At 32.1% G+C, this 23494-nt stretch overlaps 1 protein-coding gene across 1 annotated transcript in view; it reads left to right on the plus strand.

Moving 5' to 3' along the window:
• Window positions 1-23494, plus strand: part of TppII (Tripeptidyl-peptidase II) — a 113748-nt gene that overhangs the window by 41818 nt on the left and 48436 nt on the right. Inside the window, exons 16-17 of the mRNA XM_067271525.1 lie at window positions 6289-6365; window positions 20377-20483. Of these exons, the coding sequence (XP_067127626.1) occupies window positions 6289-6365; window positions 20377-20483 (184 nt within the window). The remainder of the gene's footprint in view (window positions 1-6288; window positions 6366-20376; window positions 20484-23494) is intronic.

Below are 23494 nucleotides of genomic sequence, written 5' to 3' on the forward strand. Positions count from 1 at the left end.
CATAGTTGGTATGTTGTGCAAGTTTCTGTTCTCCTCCTCGATCCAGCCTGCATCAGCATTGTGCGTGACAGCACTGGACCAAAGAGAAGACCAATATGTTGTGAGTTGTTCTTCTGTTGGTGTGCCACTGTGCTGTGTATCAGTGTTTGCTTTGTTATTAATTTGTCTGTAAAAGAGTTTTTCATTGTTTGTAAATAATTTATTTTGTTGTTTTCGTAGTGTACATGTTTTGTATCGTTTGAGTCTACGTGCTTTGGCAGCAAGTTTTTGTTTTAGTGTATCAATGTATTCTGTAATGCGTGTGTTGTGATGTTCGTGTTTTGTGTGTGTTTTTATTTTCTTGAAAATGTTTTTGAGCTGTTTCCTTAATTTGGGTGTTATGTTGTTTTTAGTGTATTGTGTTAGCCTGCCTAATTGCTGTCTAATGTCATTTATTTGTGTTTCTATTCTTCTCTGCCAGGCAGGCTTGTGATTGAATTGTGTTTTCTGTGTATTTGTCTGTGATTGTACTTTCAGTCCATGGTGTGTCACTACTGTGACTGCTCCAGCATAAACTAATGTATGAATGTCTGCGAGTGTAGAAATTGAATGAATGTAGTGTGGTAGTAAGTGAGTGTTTACATAATTTAGTGTTTTTCCTACTTCCTTTGACGTGTTGATTTTTGGTATTCGTGGTCGTTGTGTGGGATCTGTACCTGTATATTTAGTGAGTGTTTCCTGAAATATAAGTGAGAGCGTATTAACTAAATCCAAGTCTATGTTATCAGTGATGGATGAGGGAGTGTCTGTAGTATCATTAGTGGTAATTGTTGTATGTGTGTTATTATCAATGCTTGTTGCTGGATTATCCTGACAGGTTACATGATCTTCATTAATGTTAGATGTTTCTGTCTGTTGATGTATTTGATCAGCAACCTGTTGTTTGATAAGTTCAAGTGTTGTTTGTGGAATAAGGTTGTTGTGTATAATTGTTCTTTTTTGATCAACAACCCTTTGTTCGGTGACAGTGAGATGAGGATACTGTTGTGTGAATCTATGGTGTAGTTGTTGTCTGTATGCTGTCATGTTTGTTTCGAGTTCTGTGATGGTGTAATAAGTACGGATGATAAACTCGTTCATTTCTACTGTCCATTTCATCCGTTGGCGTGGTTTTCCAGCCTTTGTGGTCTGTGGATGAATTGCCACAGAAACACCAAGGCTGGGTTGGTTCCTCACATCTGTTGAGGGCATTGCAGTAGCCATGCTTGGGCCGGTGCTGCTTTCGCCACCGGTAACCAAGGGAGACTGTGACCTATTTTTCGAACGTGAGCCTCTGCCTAACCCACGAACGCGGACCTTGTTAACCCGGGCGACGTCCGAGCCGGTATCACACTTTGATCTAGTTATTACCATGATGAATATCTCCACAGAATGTGGGTGTGGTCACTCTTAGCTTCATTTCTCCCCATAGACCTTACTGGCATGGGTGTCCCTACCAGGAGCTTATGCTCCAGCCTGCATTGCCCTATGGATCAGTAAAATTACTGGGCTCTCCCACCACGACCAGGTGGTGACCACGGGAGAGTTTATTATTATTATTATTTGGGTTAAGTGAGATATACTCAGTTAACACTGGTGGCTGTGTACTATGCCGGACCAAAGTCAAGGCATAGTAACCAAAACAGAAATTAAAGAAGTGTATCAGTGTGTGTGTCTGTATTCAGGAATTTTCTCACAATATGACATGTATTCAATATAGTGGTCTTCTGTAGTGTGATGTATGTGTTTCTATTCAATTCTAATGTGCCCAGGCTTTTGTGTAGTGTGTGTGGTATGACACCTGTAGAGGAGAGAACAACAGGTACAATAAGCACCCCATCCATCCTCCACAGATGCCTTATTTCCTGGGCGAGTTCTGTGTACTTGCTAATTTTTTCAGTGCATGCGTTTTGTATATTGTGAGTGTTTGGAATGGATATATCTATAATGTATGTGATTTTATTGTGTTTGTCAATGAGTGTGATGTCTGGTCTGTTGTGGTAAATTGTTTTATCTGTGATTATGGCTCTGTCGTAGTACATTTTGTGCGTGTTGTTTTCCAATACTGTCTGTGGAATGTATTTGTAGTATGGTTCGTGGATGTTTACTAATTTGTGTTTCTTTGCAAGCTCTTGGTATATTACATTTGCTACTTGATTATGTCTGTGTAAATAATCTGTCTGTGCCAAGAGCTTGCAACCAGAGGTGATGTGTTGTATAGTTTCTGGCATGATGCGACATTTTCTGCATGTGTCATTTGTGAGTGTTGCATCTTTGAGTATGTGTTTTCTGTAGTTTTTAGTATTTATGACCTGATCCTGTATGGCAATCATGAATCCTTCCGTCTCCCCAAAGAGGCATCCTCGAGCTAACCAGCTGTTTGATGCAGTTTTGTCAACAAAATCCTGGCCCAGATCATAAGGATGCCTGCCATGGAGTGCCTTTCGAGCCCACGATTGCTTAATGATGTCTATACTTTTTATATGTTGTGTTGTGTCCATATGATGTGAGTGTAAGTTTAATGGTGTGTTATTTGAGTCTGCTAGAGTTACTGCTTTATGTAATTGTGATGTTTCTTGTTTATTGTAGAAAAACTCTCGCAGTGACTGTATTTGTTTGTAGTGAAGGTTAACTATGTCAATCAGGCCACGTCCGCCATCTTTACGTGGAAGGGTTAATCTTTCAGTGGCGGATTTAGGATGATGTTGTTTATGCTTAGTAAGTGTTGTTCTTGTTTTCCTTTGGCGTTGCTCGAGATCTGTGTGAGTCCAATGTATAACTCCAAAAGAATATGTGAGTACTGGGATGACATATGTGTTTATTGCTTTAACTGTGTGTTTTGCATTTAATTGTGTTCTGAGAATAGCATTTAACCTACTTTGGTATTTTTTAATTAATCTTTGCTTTATTTGTGTATGTTCTGTTAGTTTGGCCTTTTGGAATCCTAAATACTTGTAGAACTCGCCCTCTTCCATGGATTCAATAATGTCTCCATTTCCAAGTGCAAAATCTTCTTTCTTCAGGATTCCTTTTTCTATGTGAACTGTTTTGCATTTATCTAGGCCAAATTCCATTTGTATGTCCTTGGTGTATGAATGCGTGATTTGTAGGAGTTGATGAAGTTGTTTTTGTGTGGATGCATAAAGTTTTATGTCATCCATGTACATGAGATGTGACAGTGTAAACTGTGTTGTTTTTTCGTGTCTGATATTGTAACCATATTGCGTGTTGTTTAACATGTTGGATAATGGGTTCAGGGCTAAGCAGAACCAGAGAGGACTCAAGGAATCTCCTTGAAAAATTCCTTGCCTAATAAAAATTTGGTTTGTTTGTATGGAAGTGTTATGAACCCTGAGATGTAGTGTTGTTCTCCAGTGCTGCATAGTGTTTTGAAAGAATGCAATGAGTGATGGATGTATTTTGTACATGTGTAGAATATGTAGCAGCCAACTGTGTGGAACACTGTCGAATGCTTTTCTGTAGTCTATATATGCCATGTGTATGTTTCTGTGTTGTTTGTGTGCTTGCCGTAGAATGACTGAATCTATGAGTAACTGTTCTTTGCATCCCCTGTGGTTTCTACGGCAACCTTTTTGTTGTTCTGTAAGAATGTCGTGTTCTTCAACATGTTTGTATATTTTGTTTGCAATACAGGATGTCAATAATTTGTAGAGTGTTGGAAGACATGTAATTGGTCTGTATTGTGTGGGGTCTGTGGTATTGTTGTTTTTAGGTTTCATGTAGGTGATGCCCTGAGTAAGAAAATTTGGCATGTCTTGTGGATTGATGATGATGTGTGTTAGGTGTTTAGCTAGTTCTTGGTGCAGTGATGTAAACTTTTTGTACCAGAAATTGTGAATGTTGTCTACACCAGGTGTCTTCCAGTTGTGTGTTCTGTTAACAGTGTATTGGAAATCACGTATGCTTATTTCAGCACAGGGCATAGTTGGTATGTTGTGCAAGTTTCTGTTCTCCTCCTCGATCCAGCCTGCATCAGCATTGTGCGTGACAGCACTAAACCAAAGAGAAGACCAATAAGTTGTGAGTTCTTCTTCTGTTGGTGTGCCACTGTGCTGTGTATCAGTGTTTGCTTTGTTATTAATTTGTCTGTAAAAGAGTTTTTCATTGTTTGTAAATAATTTATTTTGTTGTTTTCATAGTGTACATGTTTTGTATCGTTTGAGTCTACGTGCTTTGGCAGCAAGTTTTTGTTTTAGTGTATCAATGTATTCTGTAATGTGTGTGTTGTGACGTTCATGTTTTGTGTGTGTTTTTATTTTCTTGAAAATGTTTTTGAGCTGTTTCCTTAATTTGGGTGTTATGTTGTTTCTAGTGTATTGTGTCAGCCTGCCTAATTGCTGTCTAATGTCATTTATTTGTGTTTCTATTCTTCTCTGCCAGGCAGGCTTGTGATAGAATTGTGTTTTCTGTGTATTTGTCTGTGATTGTACTTTCAGTCCATGGTGTGTCACTACTGTGACTGCCCCAGCATAAACTAATGTATGAATGTCTGCGAGTGTAGAAATTGAATGAATGTAGTGTGGTAGTAAGCGAGTGTTTACATAATTTAGTGTTTTTCCTACTTCCTTTGACGTGTTGATTTTTGGTATTCGTGGTCGTTGTGTGGGATCTGTGCCTGTATATTTAGTGTTTCCTGAAATATATGTGAGAGCGTATTAACTAAATCCATGTCTATGTTATCAGTGATGGATGAGGAAGTGTCTATAGTATCATTAGTGGTAATTGTTGTATGTGTGTTATTATCAATGCTTGTTGCTGGATTATCCTGACAGGTTACATGATCTTCATTAATGTTAAATGTTTCTGTCTCTTGATGTATTTGATCAGCAACCTGTTGTTTGATAAGTTCAAGTGTTGTTTGTGGAATAAGGTTGTTGTGTATAATTGTTCTTTTTTGATCAACAACCCTTTGTTCGGTGACAGTGAGATGAGGATACTGTTGTGTGAATCTATGGTATAGTTGTTGTCTGTATGCTGTCATGTTTGTTTCGAGTTTTGTGATGGTGTAGTAAGTACGGATGATAAACTCGTTCATTTCTACTGTCCATTTCATCCGTTGGCGTGGTTTTCCAGCCTTTGTGGTCTGTGGATGCATTGCCACAGAAACACCAAGGCTGGGTTGGTTTCTCACATCTGGTGTGGGTATTGCAGTGGCCATGCTTGGGCCGGTGCTGCTTTCGCCACCGGTAACCAAGGGAGACTGTGGCCTATTTTTCGAACGTGAGCCTCTGCCTAACCCACGAACGCGGACCTTGTTAACCCGGGCGACGTCCGAGCCGGTATCACATTTAGATCTGGTTACTACCATGATACATATCTCCACAGAATGTGGGTGTGTGGTCACTCTTAGCTTCATTTCTCCCCATAGACCTTACTGGCATGGGTGTCCCTACCAGGAGCTTGTGCTCCAGCCTGCATTGCCCTATGGATCAGTAAAATTACTGGGCTCTCCCACCACGACCAGGTGGTGACCACGGAAGAGTTATTATTGAGTTATTATTATTATTATTTTTGAACAAATTTGTTTGTTTTTCCAATTTTAAAAGTCCAGGTTTGGCACAGACTGACTTTTGTTTTTGTTTTTACTTATGGAAATTACCTAACTGTAATGCTACATGTTAGGTAACCAGGCTTTGAAAAAATTAAATGTTACAAAGTGCTTAAAAAACTCACTATTTTAAAAATTTTTTTATAGTACTGAAAAAATGTTTAAAATTTCAGTTTTTTACTTTTAATAATAGTTACCACAGATGTGTCAAATAATAGTTACTGTATCAATGCATTTACATTTAAGTTATATTGATGCAGCAGTGCCTGTTTTGGCTTATAAGAGCCACAGCTCTTATAAATCAAAACAAGCTAGCAGAAACATAAGTGTATGCTCTTATATGCAATATATGCTTTTATAAGCAAAGAATGTGTGTTTCAAAAATGTGAAAACAAGATTTACAAAACAACATTCAATATCTGTTACCTGCATTTATGCATACTCAGTTTACTTTTTTTGTTTAGAGCCTATTAGATAAATGAAATTTATAAACATTTATCTGAAAATTTATTTATTTATTTTGAATTAATTTTATGTGAATTAATTAAAAGTTACTCTTAATGCTTCTTCATTTTTCTGATTTTCATTAGAAGCTTAACTAACATAAAATACTATTAAAATTTATTTTTCAATTTTTTAACCATAAATTTTTTTTCCTCATAATTATGACAAATATAATTTTATTTATTTTTATCTAATAGATTAGAGCTTTTGATGCTTCATGTATTGAGAAAGGCCCTGTATTTGAAATACCTATTACTGTGATAAAACCACAAAGGTTAGAATTATATATTTTGTTCCATTAAGAAAATTAGTATGATTTGCTAAATTATTTAAAAATGATTCCAAAAATTTTAATATAGACAGTTTTAATTTAAAATATATTTTAAGAGTTTTGAAATAAATAGAAAATAAATAATGTATAATAATATCATAAATGAAATTTTATGATATTGGTCTGAATATTAGTTGATGTTTTTTCAAGTTTTAGAGGAGTGAAATATTTCTCTTACATATATCTGAGTCTGATACAGGTATAGTGAATTTAAATCAAAAGATTTTTTTGATTTAGATAACTGTCTGTGTACATGTTGTACAGAGATGTACTGATGCTAAAATTTATTATGTCAATTGTTTAGTGACTGTAATTTACCTGACCTAGTGGAGATTGGGAACTCAAAATCCCACTTTTCTGACCTTAGTGTAAGTTTGCTGACTTTTAGGGGGGAATCAGTTAAGTCTGCATCAGGAAGGACTTAGGGGCTGTTCACATGTGGGTGGTGGCGAAGGAGACAGTGATGACAAGTGTCTAACATAAAACCGTTGATTGGAGCATAAGATAACTTACACAAGGTTAATTACAGATTGATTCCGAGGTAGGGTTTGGATGTGATGGTCAGTGGTAGAAAAGTCACTTGGTGATGGATGGTGGTCTCCAGGTGGAAGGCCCCAGGGCTATAATGATGTGGTGTCCATTGGGAAACATAGAAGGCACAAGTTGGTGGCTTAAAGAGACAGTGACGATATCCATACGATAGCAGTGATGGCTGTTTGGGGTGACAGATCCTTTTTGCAGCAAACAATTGGTGAAAAACTGTTTTACATGTTAACACATTGCGTCTTGGTTATTTGGAATGCTAACTAACCAAGTGCTGTGTGTCTTTGATTGTCAGAGATTATATCAATCTCCGTTCCCTTTTTAACTCATTCTGATTGGTCGGTCTCCCTCATCCACACTTTCTGAGTGGCTGGTCCCTTGTTACTAAGTGTAATGGGACTCCTACCTGGAGTGTGGGAGAGGTCAAAATTGAAGCTGAATTTGATCTCCCACTGATCATAGGATGACATTCTTTCTACAATTTATGATTCTGCATTGCAGTTTTAATATAAACAAAAGGAGTCCGACTACAAACCTTTTTCCTAACCTTTCTAAAATAATTAAATTTTTCTCTAAATTAACCGATTTTTTGCAAATTTTGTGATGGTTTGGATCTGTTCAGCACCTCACATGATGCTAAAAGTCAGCCAACTTGTAACCTGTCCTGATGCAGCTTATAAGCTGTTTGAGAGAATTAAATGTTTAGTACGATTGTAAATAATCTATTAGTTGATTGTTTTTGAATGATCAACTAAACTAAGCAGATTGTTTTTTTCTTTCTCAGCAGGGTTAGTCAGTTTTAGTAACTTTTTTTATTTTTCTCTTAGGATTCTCTATTAATCAAGCAATTGTCAAAAATTGGGTGGTGGGAATTTCTGAAAATTTATTGCAAAATTTGTTTAATTATAAAGTATAAATGTCTATTATAACAATATTGAATACATAAATTTATAATTACATGTTTTAGACTTTATAAAAATGTTTTAAACAGTTATAGAAAAACATAAGATTTTGATACTGATTAAAACTGGAAGTACACTTTCTGGAATACATATGATATATGCAAGGAAATCTACTTTCTTGGCATGGTACATATGTTCAGTGGCCTAATATCAAGTGCATAAAACATTGTTTTGATTTTGCTATATAACTTTATAAATTTCATTTTTATTCATATTGACAAAAAAAAGAAGTAACAAGTTACAGTTTGTCACTTATATGCATTGGACACTTATACCAGATATTTTCTAGGAAAACAGGACTAAGCTCTATGGCATAAATTTTTGTTTTGGCTTCTTCACATGAAAATACAAATGTGATGACATGCTTTTAACATTATCTAATGCAGTTAAAACCCACTGTTTTGAGGAAGACATGCACGTCCAATGTCATAATGGACAAAAATGTCAAGAAATGTTTAAAACACACACATGTGCAGCCAATGGTCTACCAGCTCCATCCAACTGGTTAAAACACGTGACACATTCTTTGAGTGTTAAATGCCCGTCATAAAGATCCAAATAAAAAATTATCAGAGAGATTAAATAAATAAATAAAATAAATATATATTAAACATACTGGTATAGCCATGATGAGGGGAGAAAACATACAAAAGTTATACAAGATCATACAACATATCCATTAATACAAAACAAATACACACAACTTATAACTAAAACATAAATTTAAAAGTAAATCCAATCTTAAACCTAAAAGTAGTAGAACTATTCAAAAGAAAAAATTACAAGAAAACTAGGCTATATCTTACCTAGAAAGTGAAAAATAATCAGATTAGTCTCTTATCCACAAATTGGATAGTCTCCCAGATAACCAAAGCCATCCGCTGGTTAAATAACGTTCAAACCATGCCCCAGGACACAATTAACATAAAAACAACTTTTCACTATGAACTTAATAGAAAAGCATAAAAAATTACATTACTACAAAGCCAACATCATGAGATAAACAATTTAACCTTTTTAATAAAAATAAATACCTTGAAAAACAAATTGGTATCAGAGATTACGTTCCTAAAATTATTGAATGAAAAACAGGTAACAACAAAAATCTCATGTAATTTTGACAAAAAGGCACAAACCGCAATCATGTGATGTGCATCCAATGAACCATCCAAACATGCAAATGTCTCTTCTGTAATTACATTAAAAACTCAGTGAGTGACACCTAACTTGCATTAATACTGCCAAAACATTACAAGAAAGATTATTGTTATAAATAAGGCAGTCAAAAAAAGATTTATTCAAATTTTTATACCATCAGGAATAGGTGCTTGATAATATGCCATTATTCAGCTTTGAAATATAATTATCAAAATGATTTAACTTTAATAAATAAACACCATTTACATTTTTAAACAAATTTTCAAAATTAATTTTATTCCTCATAATTTACAGATAGATACTTTATCCAGGGTAACTCTATCTGTTTCAAAGCAAACCACAAACAAATCTTTTAAGGCATTCTTCTCCCAAGTTTAATATTTTAAAATCCCAATTAATACATTTATTCAAGACCATTCAAGATAATGGAACCAATGAACACTTCATACACTAAATATTCAGAAGTACATCTTGGTAGCCCATACAATCTCTTAACAAAAGTAGATAATACTACATCCAAAATCTCCACCTGTAACCCCCATTCCTCAAAGACATAGAAAAGAGAGGATCTTACAACTGCGTTAAATAATTTTATCTGATTCCTCAAATTATGCAATTTTGCAGACTTGCACATTTGTATAACATTATCAACTTTATCTCAGCATTAACTCTACAAGCTCTCACATAAGCATTAAAATTACTGTTGCTTTTAAAGGTTACACCCAAATACTTATATTGTGAAACAATCAAAATTGGTTCACCCCCTAAATCACCATTTATTAAACTTGGAGCCCTTACCACCATTTTGTAAAACAACAATTTTAGATTTTGTAAGACTCAATTGTAGACTGTTATCCATTAAATAGTTATCCATTAAATATTTATCCAAGAGGTCAATCAACACCTGCAACAACCTCACAGAACCGGCCACAATTATCACATCTGCATATGCTAATATCTTTACATTGATACCATCAACATCAATATCTTCCACCCTGGAATCATTAATACAATTCAATAAATCATTTAAAAATAAACTAAAGAGAATGATGCTCAAAATACATCCCTATCTGGAGATCAATGTAAATTGACAGCAATCAGAAACTAGATTGATGTGTAGTGTTCGACCAGCTTACAACTGGCAATCAGCCCTAGACTTTACGTGGCAAATTTTGACCTGAAATATCTTAGCCCATAGAATAAATCTCAAAATTCTGGCTTCACTACAACATTGGCCTTGCCAAGTTATATTTATTTGCAAAAAATCATGTTTAGCAGTTATGCAGTTACTTTAGCACAGGGTTGTCCAACCTTTTCTCCTAATGGGCCAAATTAGATATATTCAGTGGGCCACAAAGGTACTTTATTTAGAAAGTTCAAAATGGGAATATCAAACTTTAATAACAAGTGGATATAATTACAAAAATACTATATTATTGACAGTAAAAAAAAAATTATACTCACACAAAATAAAAATAAATTCAATGCAATTTTTGACATTGCCTTCCTTTTATAATGTCAATATCTACTTTTATGGTACTAGTCTTAATTCTAAGAATGTTAGTTGAAAGGGAATCACTCGACATATTTCTTTCAGTAGTTTGATGTTTTCATGCACAAAAATAATTGTTCACAACAGTATGTACATGCATAACAACAGTTTTTTAGATAAATTGGCAATTTCGTCAAATTAGAAAGAAATAAAGAATAAAAAGCCCCTTCCACTTAGGCATTAGGCCTAGCCTTGAGTCACTAAAAATGGCTGACACTTTTGAAAAGAGGGATTGTGTCTTTTTCATCTGCCTGATGAAAGGCAACTATTTTTTTTTATCACTAATATCACTTCATTAGAAAAACCTTTGAAAATGAAACAATTGAAATGACAGACCATGCCACCTACTTTTCGATTGGAAAGTTACAAATTATGCCACCAATTATGTCATTATGACATCAAAGTGTATCCAGTGAAACCAGAAGAAATTTTACAACATACTTTATCAAATAAATGAAAATGTACCTGATAAATTTAGGATGCAATGGGCCGCATAAAAGTATTAAGTGGGCCACGGGTTGGACATCTCTGCTTTAGCACTTTTGGGGCAGCTTCCACATGAGGTACAGAAATGATCTTTGACTCCTTCAGTACTCTTCCTTTGACTTTCCTGTAACCTTTGTTCTAAACTTATCTGCCTGTATTTCCTATATCATGCTTTTGTAATATACTACTAGCTCTAGCTAGTGACAAAATTTTTTAAAATCAAAATTTGAAATTGATATCAAAGTTTTTCCATTTTTATCAAATTATTTTTCCACAGAAAAAGGTTTTCTTGCTATTTATTTTCTGTCAAAGCCATTACTATTATTATTAAATACTTTAATGTTTGTGTATTTGTATTTTAAAAGAACTAAACAAATAAGCCAAAACATCACAATTGCTGCAGTTTAATACATATTTTTTTAATATATTTTTTTTATGGAGTGTCAATTTGCTTACTTAATGGAATGGCTTACAAACAAAACCAAAAACTGAAATTGCATTGAACATGTCATAAATTTTTATCAGATGACAGAAAACAACAAATAGAATGAAAATAAATCATTCCCCAGTTAGAATTGAGCATGGATTTTTTAAATGGTACAATTATAAGAAAGACAAAAAAATTTTATATTTTATTTGTTTACAATATAATCAGATTACAAGCAATCGCTTCTATGTCAACAAATTCTAACTAATATCAAATTAAATGGAAAATAATGCTCTTCAAGAAAGACTAATAATAATAACCGGAAAGTTGTTCATTTTCAAATGCTTGTGATTTTAAAAAAGATCAACAAAGGTCCATTCACAGAAGAATGACACCTAAAAACCATATCCTGAAAGTGTTAAACTTTGATCATAGACAAAACACTTTGATTTATGCAGAGCTCTGCTTATGCTCTGTTCGATTATAGTTTTTGCTATAAAACGTACTCTTTCATACAGTTTTCCAACTAATTAGTTATGTTTCAAATTCTGTTTGTAAAAATTAAGAAAACAATCAAAAATTTATTTATGCTGATTGTGTTTACAAATATCTGGGAATCAAACTAATTAAATAATAAACAGGAATGATGACAATGAAAGTTCTGTTGAAGATGAAAGTGATGAAATATTATTTTAATGACTTTCCACATTTCTAATGAAAATTGTTAATTTTTGTATTGTATTAAATTTAATAATAAAAGCTTGACTTGTAATAGTTCTAATTTTTTTTATCAAAAAGGAGTCAATTTATATCTGGAAGTCAACTTATATTCAGGCCAATATAATATATAACTAAAAAAGTCATATTAAACAAATTATATATTTTTAAAACTAATTTTAATTATATATGTTCATTAGATAGTTGAATGGCTAATGTGAAATTGAATCAAAAATATGCAAAAAATAAACTTCGATATATTATGGACATGCGTATTTAGAAAAAAATAAATATGTTGTAGTAGCTAAGATGGTTAGTTTTCGAGCAGGTCACTGAAATTAGGATATCAGTTTTTACTTGGTTCTATTAAGATATCAAGATTCGAACAGAAAAATATATCTTCTCTAGTATATAAAATATTTATATACTGAGGTTTATATTTTGGATGTGGATTTTTAAACAACTAAAAGCTATTGGCTTTTTTCAGTAACATTTTAGTTGTTTAAAAATCCACAACAAAACCAGTAATAGACTGTTTTAATTAAATTATATTTTGGATGTTAGATGCCTATTTATAGATCAGATACTCGTATTGCTAATTGTTTCATGAATAAATTTACTTTTGAAAACAACTGTTAAAAATAACTTTTCTAGTGGTTATCCGTTGAACACAGAGACAAATTAGTTTTGTAAGCGATGATTTATTATTATTTATCTTTTTTTTGTAAATTTTGGTATGTAATTTTCCAATAAAGAATAAACCTAGAAATTGACACCTAGTTTTGAAAGAATTGAGATGTTTATTTCTAATAAAGCACGAAGTTTTGTCTGTATTTTCAATATACAAGGAACAACATTTCATATAAAGAATATTGAAAATGAATCTGTTTTAAAGATAGCTACATTTTTAAAATCTTAAGAACAATTAAAATGGAAGCTAAATTTAGTTTTACAGTTACCTTAAAAAATGGCATTTCAGTAAAATTTATATCATATTCACAAATATTACTTTTACAAAGTATTTTAATCTTTGTAAAAGTGATTTTGTAATAATACTAATTGTTTTTTTAATTAGAACAATAATTAATAAGTCATATAGAAACCAAGTCTAAATTATAATAGTAATCAAATAATAGAGCTGATTAACTATATGGCTAGAACTTGGTTAATTAATTATACAGATATTATGTAGTTTGAATTAAAGGTAGGCAGTTATGCTGTCATCGTGTATTAAATTTAATAATATTCTAGAATAATTAAATTTATTTATTTTTAAAGATTGATCCAGAGTGGGATTGAAACCTGCAGCTTCTGCTTATTGTGCAAATGCATTGCCAATTACTTAACTTATTTACAAATATGTAAATTTAATTTGGACTAATTTGTAATAATTTATACATATATGAAGCTTAAAATTAGATTAAGTCAATCCTTGTTATCTGCTAATTCTTAACTCACTGATTTGCTTATCCACAGTTATAAAAGCATAACCCATTTTGTGAAATAAGCAATCTGATTTGCATATACATGGGCTATAAGCAGAAGCAAAAAACTCTGAGATGTATTGCTTAGCATTATATTTCTCAAAAATGTGTCCACGAGGAGAGACTTGTCTTCAAATTTTCAGCAATGAAAATGAAGTGGTGTACAAATGTAAGTGCTTTAACAAGTGCTCCTAAGCAGAAACACATTGTAATGAGTTTAATATTGATAGATAAAATTTGTGTTCTTGGCTTGCTTTGTTCTGGAAGTACAATAACAATTGTAGGAAGAAAATTTAATGTAAACCATCCCTTTGATTTGTCAAAAAGGAAGATGAAATTTGTAAATCTGTGTGTAAAATCTGAGAAAAGTGCTCAAGTGATTTAAGTGGTTTGTGACATGAAAATCAGGAAAATGTGAAACCATTCTTTGCTAGTGCTGGCTAGCTTGCACATTTTAAAAACAGGTATGGATTAAAAATATGAAACTTTCTTATGAAGCTAGTTTGGCAGATGTTGGCAGAAGCTGAAGAATTTGTAAAACTCCTGCTTGAAATTATAAGGAGAAGGGATACTTGCCTGAGCAGGTATTTAACACTGACAAGATAGGTTTTTTTTTTTTTTTTTTTTTTTTTAATAAACAGGAAAATGAATGAACTGTACATATTGAAAAATGTTGCCAAAGCATCGGGCTTTAAGCCATTTAAAGATCATTTGCAAATGTTAAATGTGACTTCAAACATTAACTTTTAATGGTGCACAGGAACCAAAATCTTCATAGCCTGAAAGGAAAAACTTTAATCACCTGCCGATCATTTGAAAACAGCCAGAAAGCATGGATTACTGCAAAGAATTTTTGGGATGGTTTAATGACTACTTCATTCCTGCTGTAGAACAATGTCTTGCAGAAAAAAACCTTACATTCAAAACACTATTGATATTGAACAATGCACCTTTCACATTCATTGGGACCTTGAAAATGCTCACCCAAAGATGTCAAAGTGCTTTTTCATGTTCTCAAACACCCCTTCTGTTTTCCAGCCATTCAACCAAAGCATTATTAAGACTTTCAAAAATCATTACACTTAAGAATTCTACAATGTGTGCCAACATTTGTACATGAATCCTGACACCATGATGATGAATTTTTGGAACTCTGTCCCCATCCATGACATGAGACATGTGAAAGGAGCATGGAATGAAAGATGAAGTCTCTCAGGTGACATTAAACAATTGTTGAATGAAATCATGGCTGCAGTATGTCACCAATTTCAAAGACTAAAGGTGTCAATGCACAACATAAAAACAGTGCGAGCTATCATGAGTTAGCATAAAGCTGCTGATTCATGATAGTTTTGATGACATGAGAGAAGGATGTTGCTGAAATTTTAACTCTGCATGCTGTTGAACATACCAATAAAGAATTGGATGTCATTGCTTTAAAGATATGTTGCCAATGACAAAAAGGCTTCTCTGAAAATTCCTCCTTTCACTACAGCAAAACTTGAGAAGTAGGCTAAATTGTTCAATTCGGCTTCCAAAGATATCCCACAGTGGGATTCGCTTGTGCCACTAACTATAAGTGGCGTATCAGTTGACTAAAATGGCTGCCACAAAGAGTATAGCATGCCTGTCAACATAGACAACACACAAGTGACTCTCGTTTGTAATAACTTCTCTCTCTGTAGTGAAAACGTTTTATCCGCATTCTTGTCTCACATAAACAACTACAAAATCAACTAGGATTAATATCATGAGGATTTCACTTTGTGACATTTTAGAATATGTGGGTGATAGAAAAAGATATCTTATAGAAGGAGAGGAAATGCTAAAACAGATAATTTGCTGTGGCATTAAAGAAAAAATACATAAGACAGATGATGAGGATGGTTGCCCAGTCGAAATAAAAATTTTCGCTCTCTGCTTGTCTAGTATTGTTTCAAAGAAACCTCACAAAATCACGTTAAATATAAAATGGAGTTTAAAACTCAATAAATATTTGATGACATCTATTCAGTGTACTTGCATAGCAGGAGAAGCAGGATACTGTATGCATTCAATAAGGCCACTGCGTCATGTAAACAGATGAAACACTCAAATATTTAACTAATAGGTTAGTTGTATTGGCATGAAGAAGATATGAATAAGTATTTTTCTCTTGCAGGTATGGTAATACTTTGGAAGACCTGAGTCATACTGATCTTGAGCAGTATTGGAGCAAAATGTCAAGCAGGTCTGATGGGAGATATGGAACTTGTAAAGTTGAAAATTTGTGCCATGTCCAAAGAAAACAGAAATTCTTTCATTAAATGAAAGCCAAAGAGATGCTATCAGAGAATGATTTTTTTAAGAATTGCCTGATTCTGCTTTAGAAAAGCATTCAATTGGAAGAAAATGCTTAGTAGCCAAAGCTGTACGAAGTTCAGCTGGTAATATTGCACCACATTGGTCAATATTAAAAGTAATTGAACACTGTATGGACTGTAAATAATATTTGCTTAATATAATTGGTCATCTTATGCTTATTCAAGGTTCATGTACTACAGAGAAAATATTTACAAAAACAAGAGAGAGATAGAAAACATTTGCCACTTGACAAAATAATGATTTGTGGAAGAAAGAAAGAAGTATTAGAGTGACAGGATCAGTGTGCTATGAACTATATATTTATGGAAGGAGGAAAAATGCAGACTGGGAAAAGAAGTTAACAAATATATTTAGAAGCAAATTTAAAGGGAAATTAAAATACAGAGTATGGTAAAAAGTGGGAAAAAACAGCACTCACATTGTATGGAACCCTCTATGGTTGTGATGTCAAACAGTTTGGTTTGATAATTTCACCATTACTGACATGTTTTGCATTTTCTCCCGATGGGCTTGTATTCAACAATGAAAAACCTATCAAGCTGCTAGAAGTAAAGTGCCCCAAAGTTGGTGCAGAAAAGTCTGCAGAAGAAATGGTGCAATCTCTTAAGTATATAGTACATAATGGGCATGGCAATTACAGCTTTAAAAAAATCACAAGTATTATGGGCAGGTACAATTAGGTTTGGCTATATTGAATTTAAATTCATGTGATTTTGTAATATTCAGTAGCAAAGATCAAACCTTTAAAACCCTTGAAGTTTTAGCAGATTATAGTTTTATTCATAAATTGACAGAAAAGCTATTAAATGATTTTACCAAAATTATTTTTCCTTATCTATGCAGAATTAATTCTGAAATACAACGATCTTGCTTTTTTCATCAGAAATCACTTTTAGAAGAAAATACACATTACTTTGAATTTTATTAACTTATAACAATATTAGCACCCATAATGTTTATGTAAATAATACAAAATGAATGATGCAACAAATTAAAATAAAGTCATTTTCTTTTATTCAGTATTTTATTCATAATTTGCAAAGAAAGATATTTTCTTACAGATTTATGCAAAATAATTATAGAGAGTTAAGCACTAATAATTTTATAAAGCATTCTTACGTTTTGTTTTGTTTTGGAATAAAATATTTTGTCCTAACTAGTGTTTGAGTTCTTTATCATACAAAAATTGAAAAACAAAAATGAGTAAGCTTTATTAACTATGAGATTATGAAAAAACAGTATTAAATTGCTGTTTAATACTGCTTCATTCATTATATAGAGTCAAAATGAAAATGCTCGCACCACTCTTCAAAGTTTGTCATCATCCAATATTGGTCTAGATAAATTTACCACACCACAAATAATGGTTAGAATTTTGTCAATGTGTGGCAGTAAAGTCCAGCCTAATTTTTGTTTTAAAACAGCAAATAGTTTCATTCTCTGAATAGCACATTCAACATGTACCCTGGCCTTTGCTATTTCTACAGTTTCCAGTGCATCATTCTTGCTTAACTGATTTTGATTTCTTACAAATGGTGGGCGTACTAAACCAATAGCTCTAGCAGAACAAGCATCTTCTATATGAAAACCTTTATCCGTCATTACTTGATCTGCATAAGGATGAAGTAAAATTTAAACAAATTTGATTCCTCAAATATGGCTTTGTCAGATGCCCTACCTCCATATGCTTTACTTAAATAGGTGATAAGACCAGATGGGTAATTCCAACTAATACTTTAACAGTATGCTTACCATAGTAATGGGAGTAAGTTAATATTCTGCAACTAATACAAGCTTTGGTTTTTCAACCAAAACTTCAGTGCAGTCCAAAATCACACAAACTTTGCTGTATTTTTGAAAGCACAAAGGTAAGTTTTTCATTATCTCTTCTTTGGAAGGCCAGACAATTGCAGCACCTAATACTTGACTCAGATAAGCAATAATATTGAAAAATATTCTTCTACATATTGTCATGGAAATTTGAAATAAAACTGAAACACAAGCAAAGGACAAGGCCAGTTTTAACTTCATCATAACAAGAACAATTTTGACTTTAGTAGATATTGTAGTAGGCTTACAAGCAGTATTGTTGGACTGCAACTCACTAACACAAGCAGAGATGGTATCAAGCATTCTAAAACTGTTTAAACCTGTGAGAATTTATAATTCATTGTCTGATTTTATTAAGTCAAACACAGTAAATTTTAAGGTTGAATCTAAAAGTGTATTAACTTGAATTCCTTTTTTCATTAAAATATCCCTCTCCTCCTGAATGTTGGATTTTTCACTTAAATTTAAGAGTGCCATAGCTGCATCTTTTTCTGATTTGTGATACTGATGTCATATCTTCATCCTCCTTTATTTGTGATGTCATTTGTTGATCTGTACATGCACAGCAGTCAATACATGATTTGGACCAGGATGTACTGGACTGTTACAGTTCCAAAATATCGGTGTCATTATTAGGTTGATATGTAGAATTTTCCTTGATAGAAGTTTTCTTATTTGCCAGTTCCAAACCTAAAAATTTATTGATTTCAATCATTATAAGATCTTGTTTTGGCATAGCATTATTAAAGAAATACATCTGACAAATTATAAAGCTTTTATTACTTCTGGTGACTGCTTTAGTTTAAATATGAAAATTAAGAAACAAACCTTTATTTCATATTTCTTGTCTTTTTTGAGCACAAATGGACTTTTGCTCAGCAATCTGTTTTGAGGTGGTTGTATCAAATGTCCTTATTGGTATGCTTTTAGTTGGATACAAATTAGGTTTTAAATAATGACGAGCACATGGTAAACCTATGAAAACATAAGTATCGTATGTGATAATAGTTAAAATATACTTATAAGAAATGTTGTTATTACCTGGCAAATAGTAATTGTCTTTGTCAAAATGCAAACTGCAAACATATGTAGATTTTGTTGATTGATTTCCTAACCTTTGTTTTATTTCCCACTTTTTTCTCAGTAATTTACCTTTTGGGAATGTGTGCATATGTACTGAGTTTGATGTACCTTTAGACTTACATCCAAATACACAGCAATACTTATTATTTACCATTGTAGGTTAAACACTTTCTAATTCTTACTGACCACAGACTTACATTATACCCATAGTAGTCACTATTATGTAGTTTGCGCTAATACTGCTAGATGTCAGATCGATCATTGGCACAAGCGAATTCCTCAGTGATATGGCAGTTTTAAGTTTAAATACAAACTTGAAGATGTATTTCATCCATATCCCAAGTTATTAAAAGAACTACAATGGAAATCCTGGCAAACAACACTAAATCAGTTTTTTAAGCCAATTGGAAGGAAGAAATTGTTGTCACCATAACTTTCCATGAGTTGAAAAATAGCTACCAGCGAGGAAGTGATTGATGTTGGAGATGTTAAGTTGTTATCTCCATCATCTAGCCCATTAGAGGGACAAGAATCTGTCTTAGTGTTTTGGAAAACATTAAAGGTGGATTCAGTTCATCTTATTACAACATACTCCTGGCACCTTCACTTGCCATATCAAGATAAGATTCAAAATTCATAAAGTTAAACTTAGTTTTGTACAGTTTTATTACATTTTGATGTTAAAATATTATTTTATGCATTGTGTTAAACTACTGTATTTGGTCCTTATAACATTTTAGTGTTGAAGTGTGTTTTAATAAAATCAAAGATTTTTAAAACATGCCAAATTTTGGGAATTTTCTTACTTAACAAATTATTAAAAAATACAAACTGTATAAAATATTTAATTATTGATAAATCTACAGTAGTCGATTTTTGATTAAAAATTAAAAAAAAAAGAGTTAGCTTGTTTAAAATTCATGCTAAAATCAATCACAGTTTTAACATTATTTGTTTAATAATTTCTTAAATGTGACCCAGCCAAAGAATTAATTTTAATTAACTCTTTGGCTGGGCCACAAATCATAAACAACTTGCACATTGTGAATTTTTGATTTTAAAAGAAGTGCAAAATACCTTTAAAATATATATGGTAATATGGGAAGTGTTCCTTAAAAAAATGGTACACAAAATGATGTATTTATTATTAAGGAGAGTGAAAAATGTATATTAAAGATCAGCAGGAACTTAACTCCATTTTTCCCATAGATCAATGTTTCAATAATCGCAATTTCCATAACTGCAGAGTTTTTTTGGGAATGTAGCCCCTGCAGATAATGAGGATTGACTGTATTTATCTAATAATTTTTTGTGTGAATAAATATAATAATCATTTCAATTTTTTTAGGTTTCCTGTGACACCAAATTGGAAATTAAGTTTTAATGATGTATTATTAGTACCAGGTATTATAAAGAGAGAGTTTTTAGAAGTTCCTGTAGGAGCAACTTGGGCAGGTTTGGACTATTTCATTTAAAAAAGAATTCATAATTATAAAATAAAATTGGGAAACATATTAACTGTTTTCAAAACAATTATATAGATATTAAGTTTATTTGATGCTGTTACATATTTAATGTTATTAATTTTTATTGTTATACATAAATGTTTCCTATTATTTGATCTAATTTATAATTATAATATCAAGTATTAGTTTAATTCTATATATATATGCAGATTGAATAAAAGGTTTTAAGTGTATATAGTAATATTTAAAACTGCCTTTTCATAGATCCTGTAATCTTATAGATCCCTGTTTAACCAATAATTTTCAGAAAGAGCAATTCCAAATTAATAAAAGAAAAGAAAAGCATTATCAAGGAATAAAAATATTTAAATTTAAAAACAGTTTTGGAATATTTTCTTTCATTGTTGCAATGTGGAATTACAAAATTTGTTATGTTGAATTTTTCAAAATTCTATTAAAATTACAAAATTAAAACAATTTAAAAAAAAATTATTTTATAAATTTATAAAATTTAATTTAAGCTATTTTAACAGTATCTGCAAAAAATTGATACAATGTTGTTGTAGATATTGAAAAAAAAATATCTTAAATTATTTCTAATTTTAAATATTTTAGTTACTTGAGAAATGGTTTGATTTTCTTATACTCTGTTTAACCCGTTGAAGTCCAAATGTTTGTAGATTAAGTTTTATTTTTTTCCATAAATCATATTTTGTTTTACTTGTTTTGAATGTAATGGCATTAAAAAAAATTTCCACTTTTCATGATTATTCCATCAACGTAAAAACTAAATCGACAAAAATTTATCCTAAAAATTTTGACTTCATAAATATGCATTAAATCTTGAGATATAAAAATGGCTTAACATTCATAATGTATATGAAATATGATCAGAAGAGGACAGATTTATTAGGATGTGTGTTGGAATATAAATCTAAGATTGTCTAGGAAAAAAGCTTTACTTTAAAAATAATATCAAATGTAATTGCTGAAATTACTAGATTATGATATTTAATGATATTATTTTAATTTTGCATTTATTTAATAACTTAAATGATAAGAATAATCTTTTATTATAGTTAGGCAGTATGACGGTCTGTTAAGAAATTTTAATGATTATATAAATTTTTAAATTTAATTGATTAATTTAGAATTGTTTAGAAAAGAACAGCTTGTTCTGCCTTTTAAATTTACATTATCCAAATTAGACTTAGCTAACTGGCAATTGTCACACAGGGTAGGTGATAATGTATTCATCCAATCTGAACTATCCCAAGTCAGATTCTTCCAAACTATGAATTTAAAATTTGTTTAAAATTGGTATTTATTGTCATATCAGCCAAGAGTATTTCATTTTATATTCTTATCTTTAATGAAGTTAATTCAATTGTTATATAATTTATTAACAAAATTCTAAAATAAAATAATGCTTCATAATCCAATAATTGAAGTGCAGTGAGCAAAGTGAGCAAGCTTTCTTGACAGCTGTTTTATGTGGTGCATTATGTTTAGGAACCGATTATAAAGAACTTAAAACCTTGTGAGACTCAGAAGATTAGGCACACTTACTTTTAATATTTTATTTTGGACTTTCTTGGCCCGAGCGACCTCCGCTCTTTCATTAGTCATGGACGTCTCTCTCTGCACACCCTCTAGCGTGCCAGCTCCGTAACAACAGTGACTCAAATTAACAAATGGTTGTAACACATTTTGCAAAGTAATGACTTGATCGATTTGAAGGAAATTTAACACATTAATAGAAGTAATAAAATGGTGTGTCATGACAGAGGCCAAATATTAAAATTTGTCCTAGAACAGGAGATATTGGGAGTCAAATGTTATTCTCCTGTTAAGTCAATGGGAAAATTTTGCATTGTAAAAATGTAAACAAGTAAGCACACACTACTCAACATTCAAAATACAGTGAAACTGTTGCCTGTTTTTGAGTACTAATCTTTTTCTCCCTTTTTGTTGAAAAATTTACTATATATACCTTAACCTACATATACATTAACATGTTATACCTTGCACTATGTTTATTATTTAAATTAAGGAAGTTTTATAATAAAGACAAGTAAAACGGCAAGGCCATATTTGGGACAAGACTATGTCTCGGAGACTCGCTACTAAGCGGGATCACTTCAATGCTCACGACAGGTCTCGTTCTCATTCTCCAATCATCTTTGGTATCGCTGGTTTTGAGTGCGATCATTCAAACTTCGCCGGCCACAGCCATGATGATGAGGTCATCCACGATGCATTTCCATTGAAATTAATCTATCGAATGTTGAAATTTCTCTCCGTTCCATGATGCCCTGGGTTGAATTTTTGTCAATGCGAAAATTTTGAAAAAAATAATGGTGGCTATAGTATTGTTTGCAATTATTTTTTTATTTTGCACAAACGAAATATATATATATTAATAAATGTAAAAAGAAAAAAATAATTCTATTTAGGAAGTTAGTTTTAATATAAAATTATAACGACGTGCCATCTAGTTTTAAAAAGTTCTGATGATGAAACGAGATATCTCCAGTCAATCGGTCAAGGTTAGCATGTGGCGACCAGAAATATGTGGGGAATAACACGGGACAGGTAAATGGTTTTTTTTTCAAAGATTCGTTTGTCAAAATTCAATTTAGTAACATTTGCTTTTCAAACTTCCCAACACACATGTTTGTCAAAATTCAATTTCACAATATTTGTATTTCCAACTTACCAACGAGCAATGCACGCACAAATCTCACACTACTGCCTGTTTGTAGAGAGTGTCGCCATTTTGTATTTTATTGTGTTTTGGTTCTCGGTTTCCCGACTACCTAAAAGTCTGGTTTTTTTTATGCATGCATGATTTGGGCACCTAATACTCTGTGCCGAATTTCAACTTCTGATATGAACCCCTTCATACCTCTAAGCTGATAAGACAGCAGGCAGTACGATTTTATATGCAAGACATAGTCTTGTCAATAAGAATTCACTATTTATGCAGAGTGACAAGTT

The sequence above is a fragment of the Centruroides vittatus genome, unplaced genomic scaffold (genome assembly GCF_030686945.1).
Source record: "Centruroides vittatus isolate TY-2023 unplaced genomic scaffold, ASM3068694v2 contig_4, whole genome shotgun sequence".
NCBI classification, from domain to species: Eukaryota; Metazoa; Arthropoda; class Arachnida; order Scorpiones; family Buthidae; genus Centruroides; species Centruroides vittatus.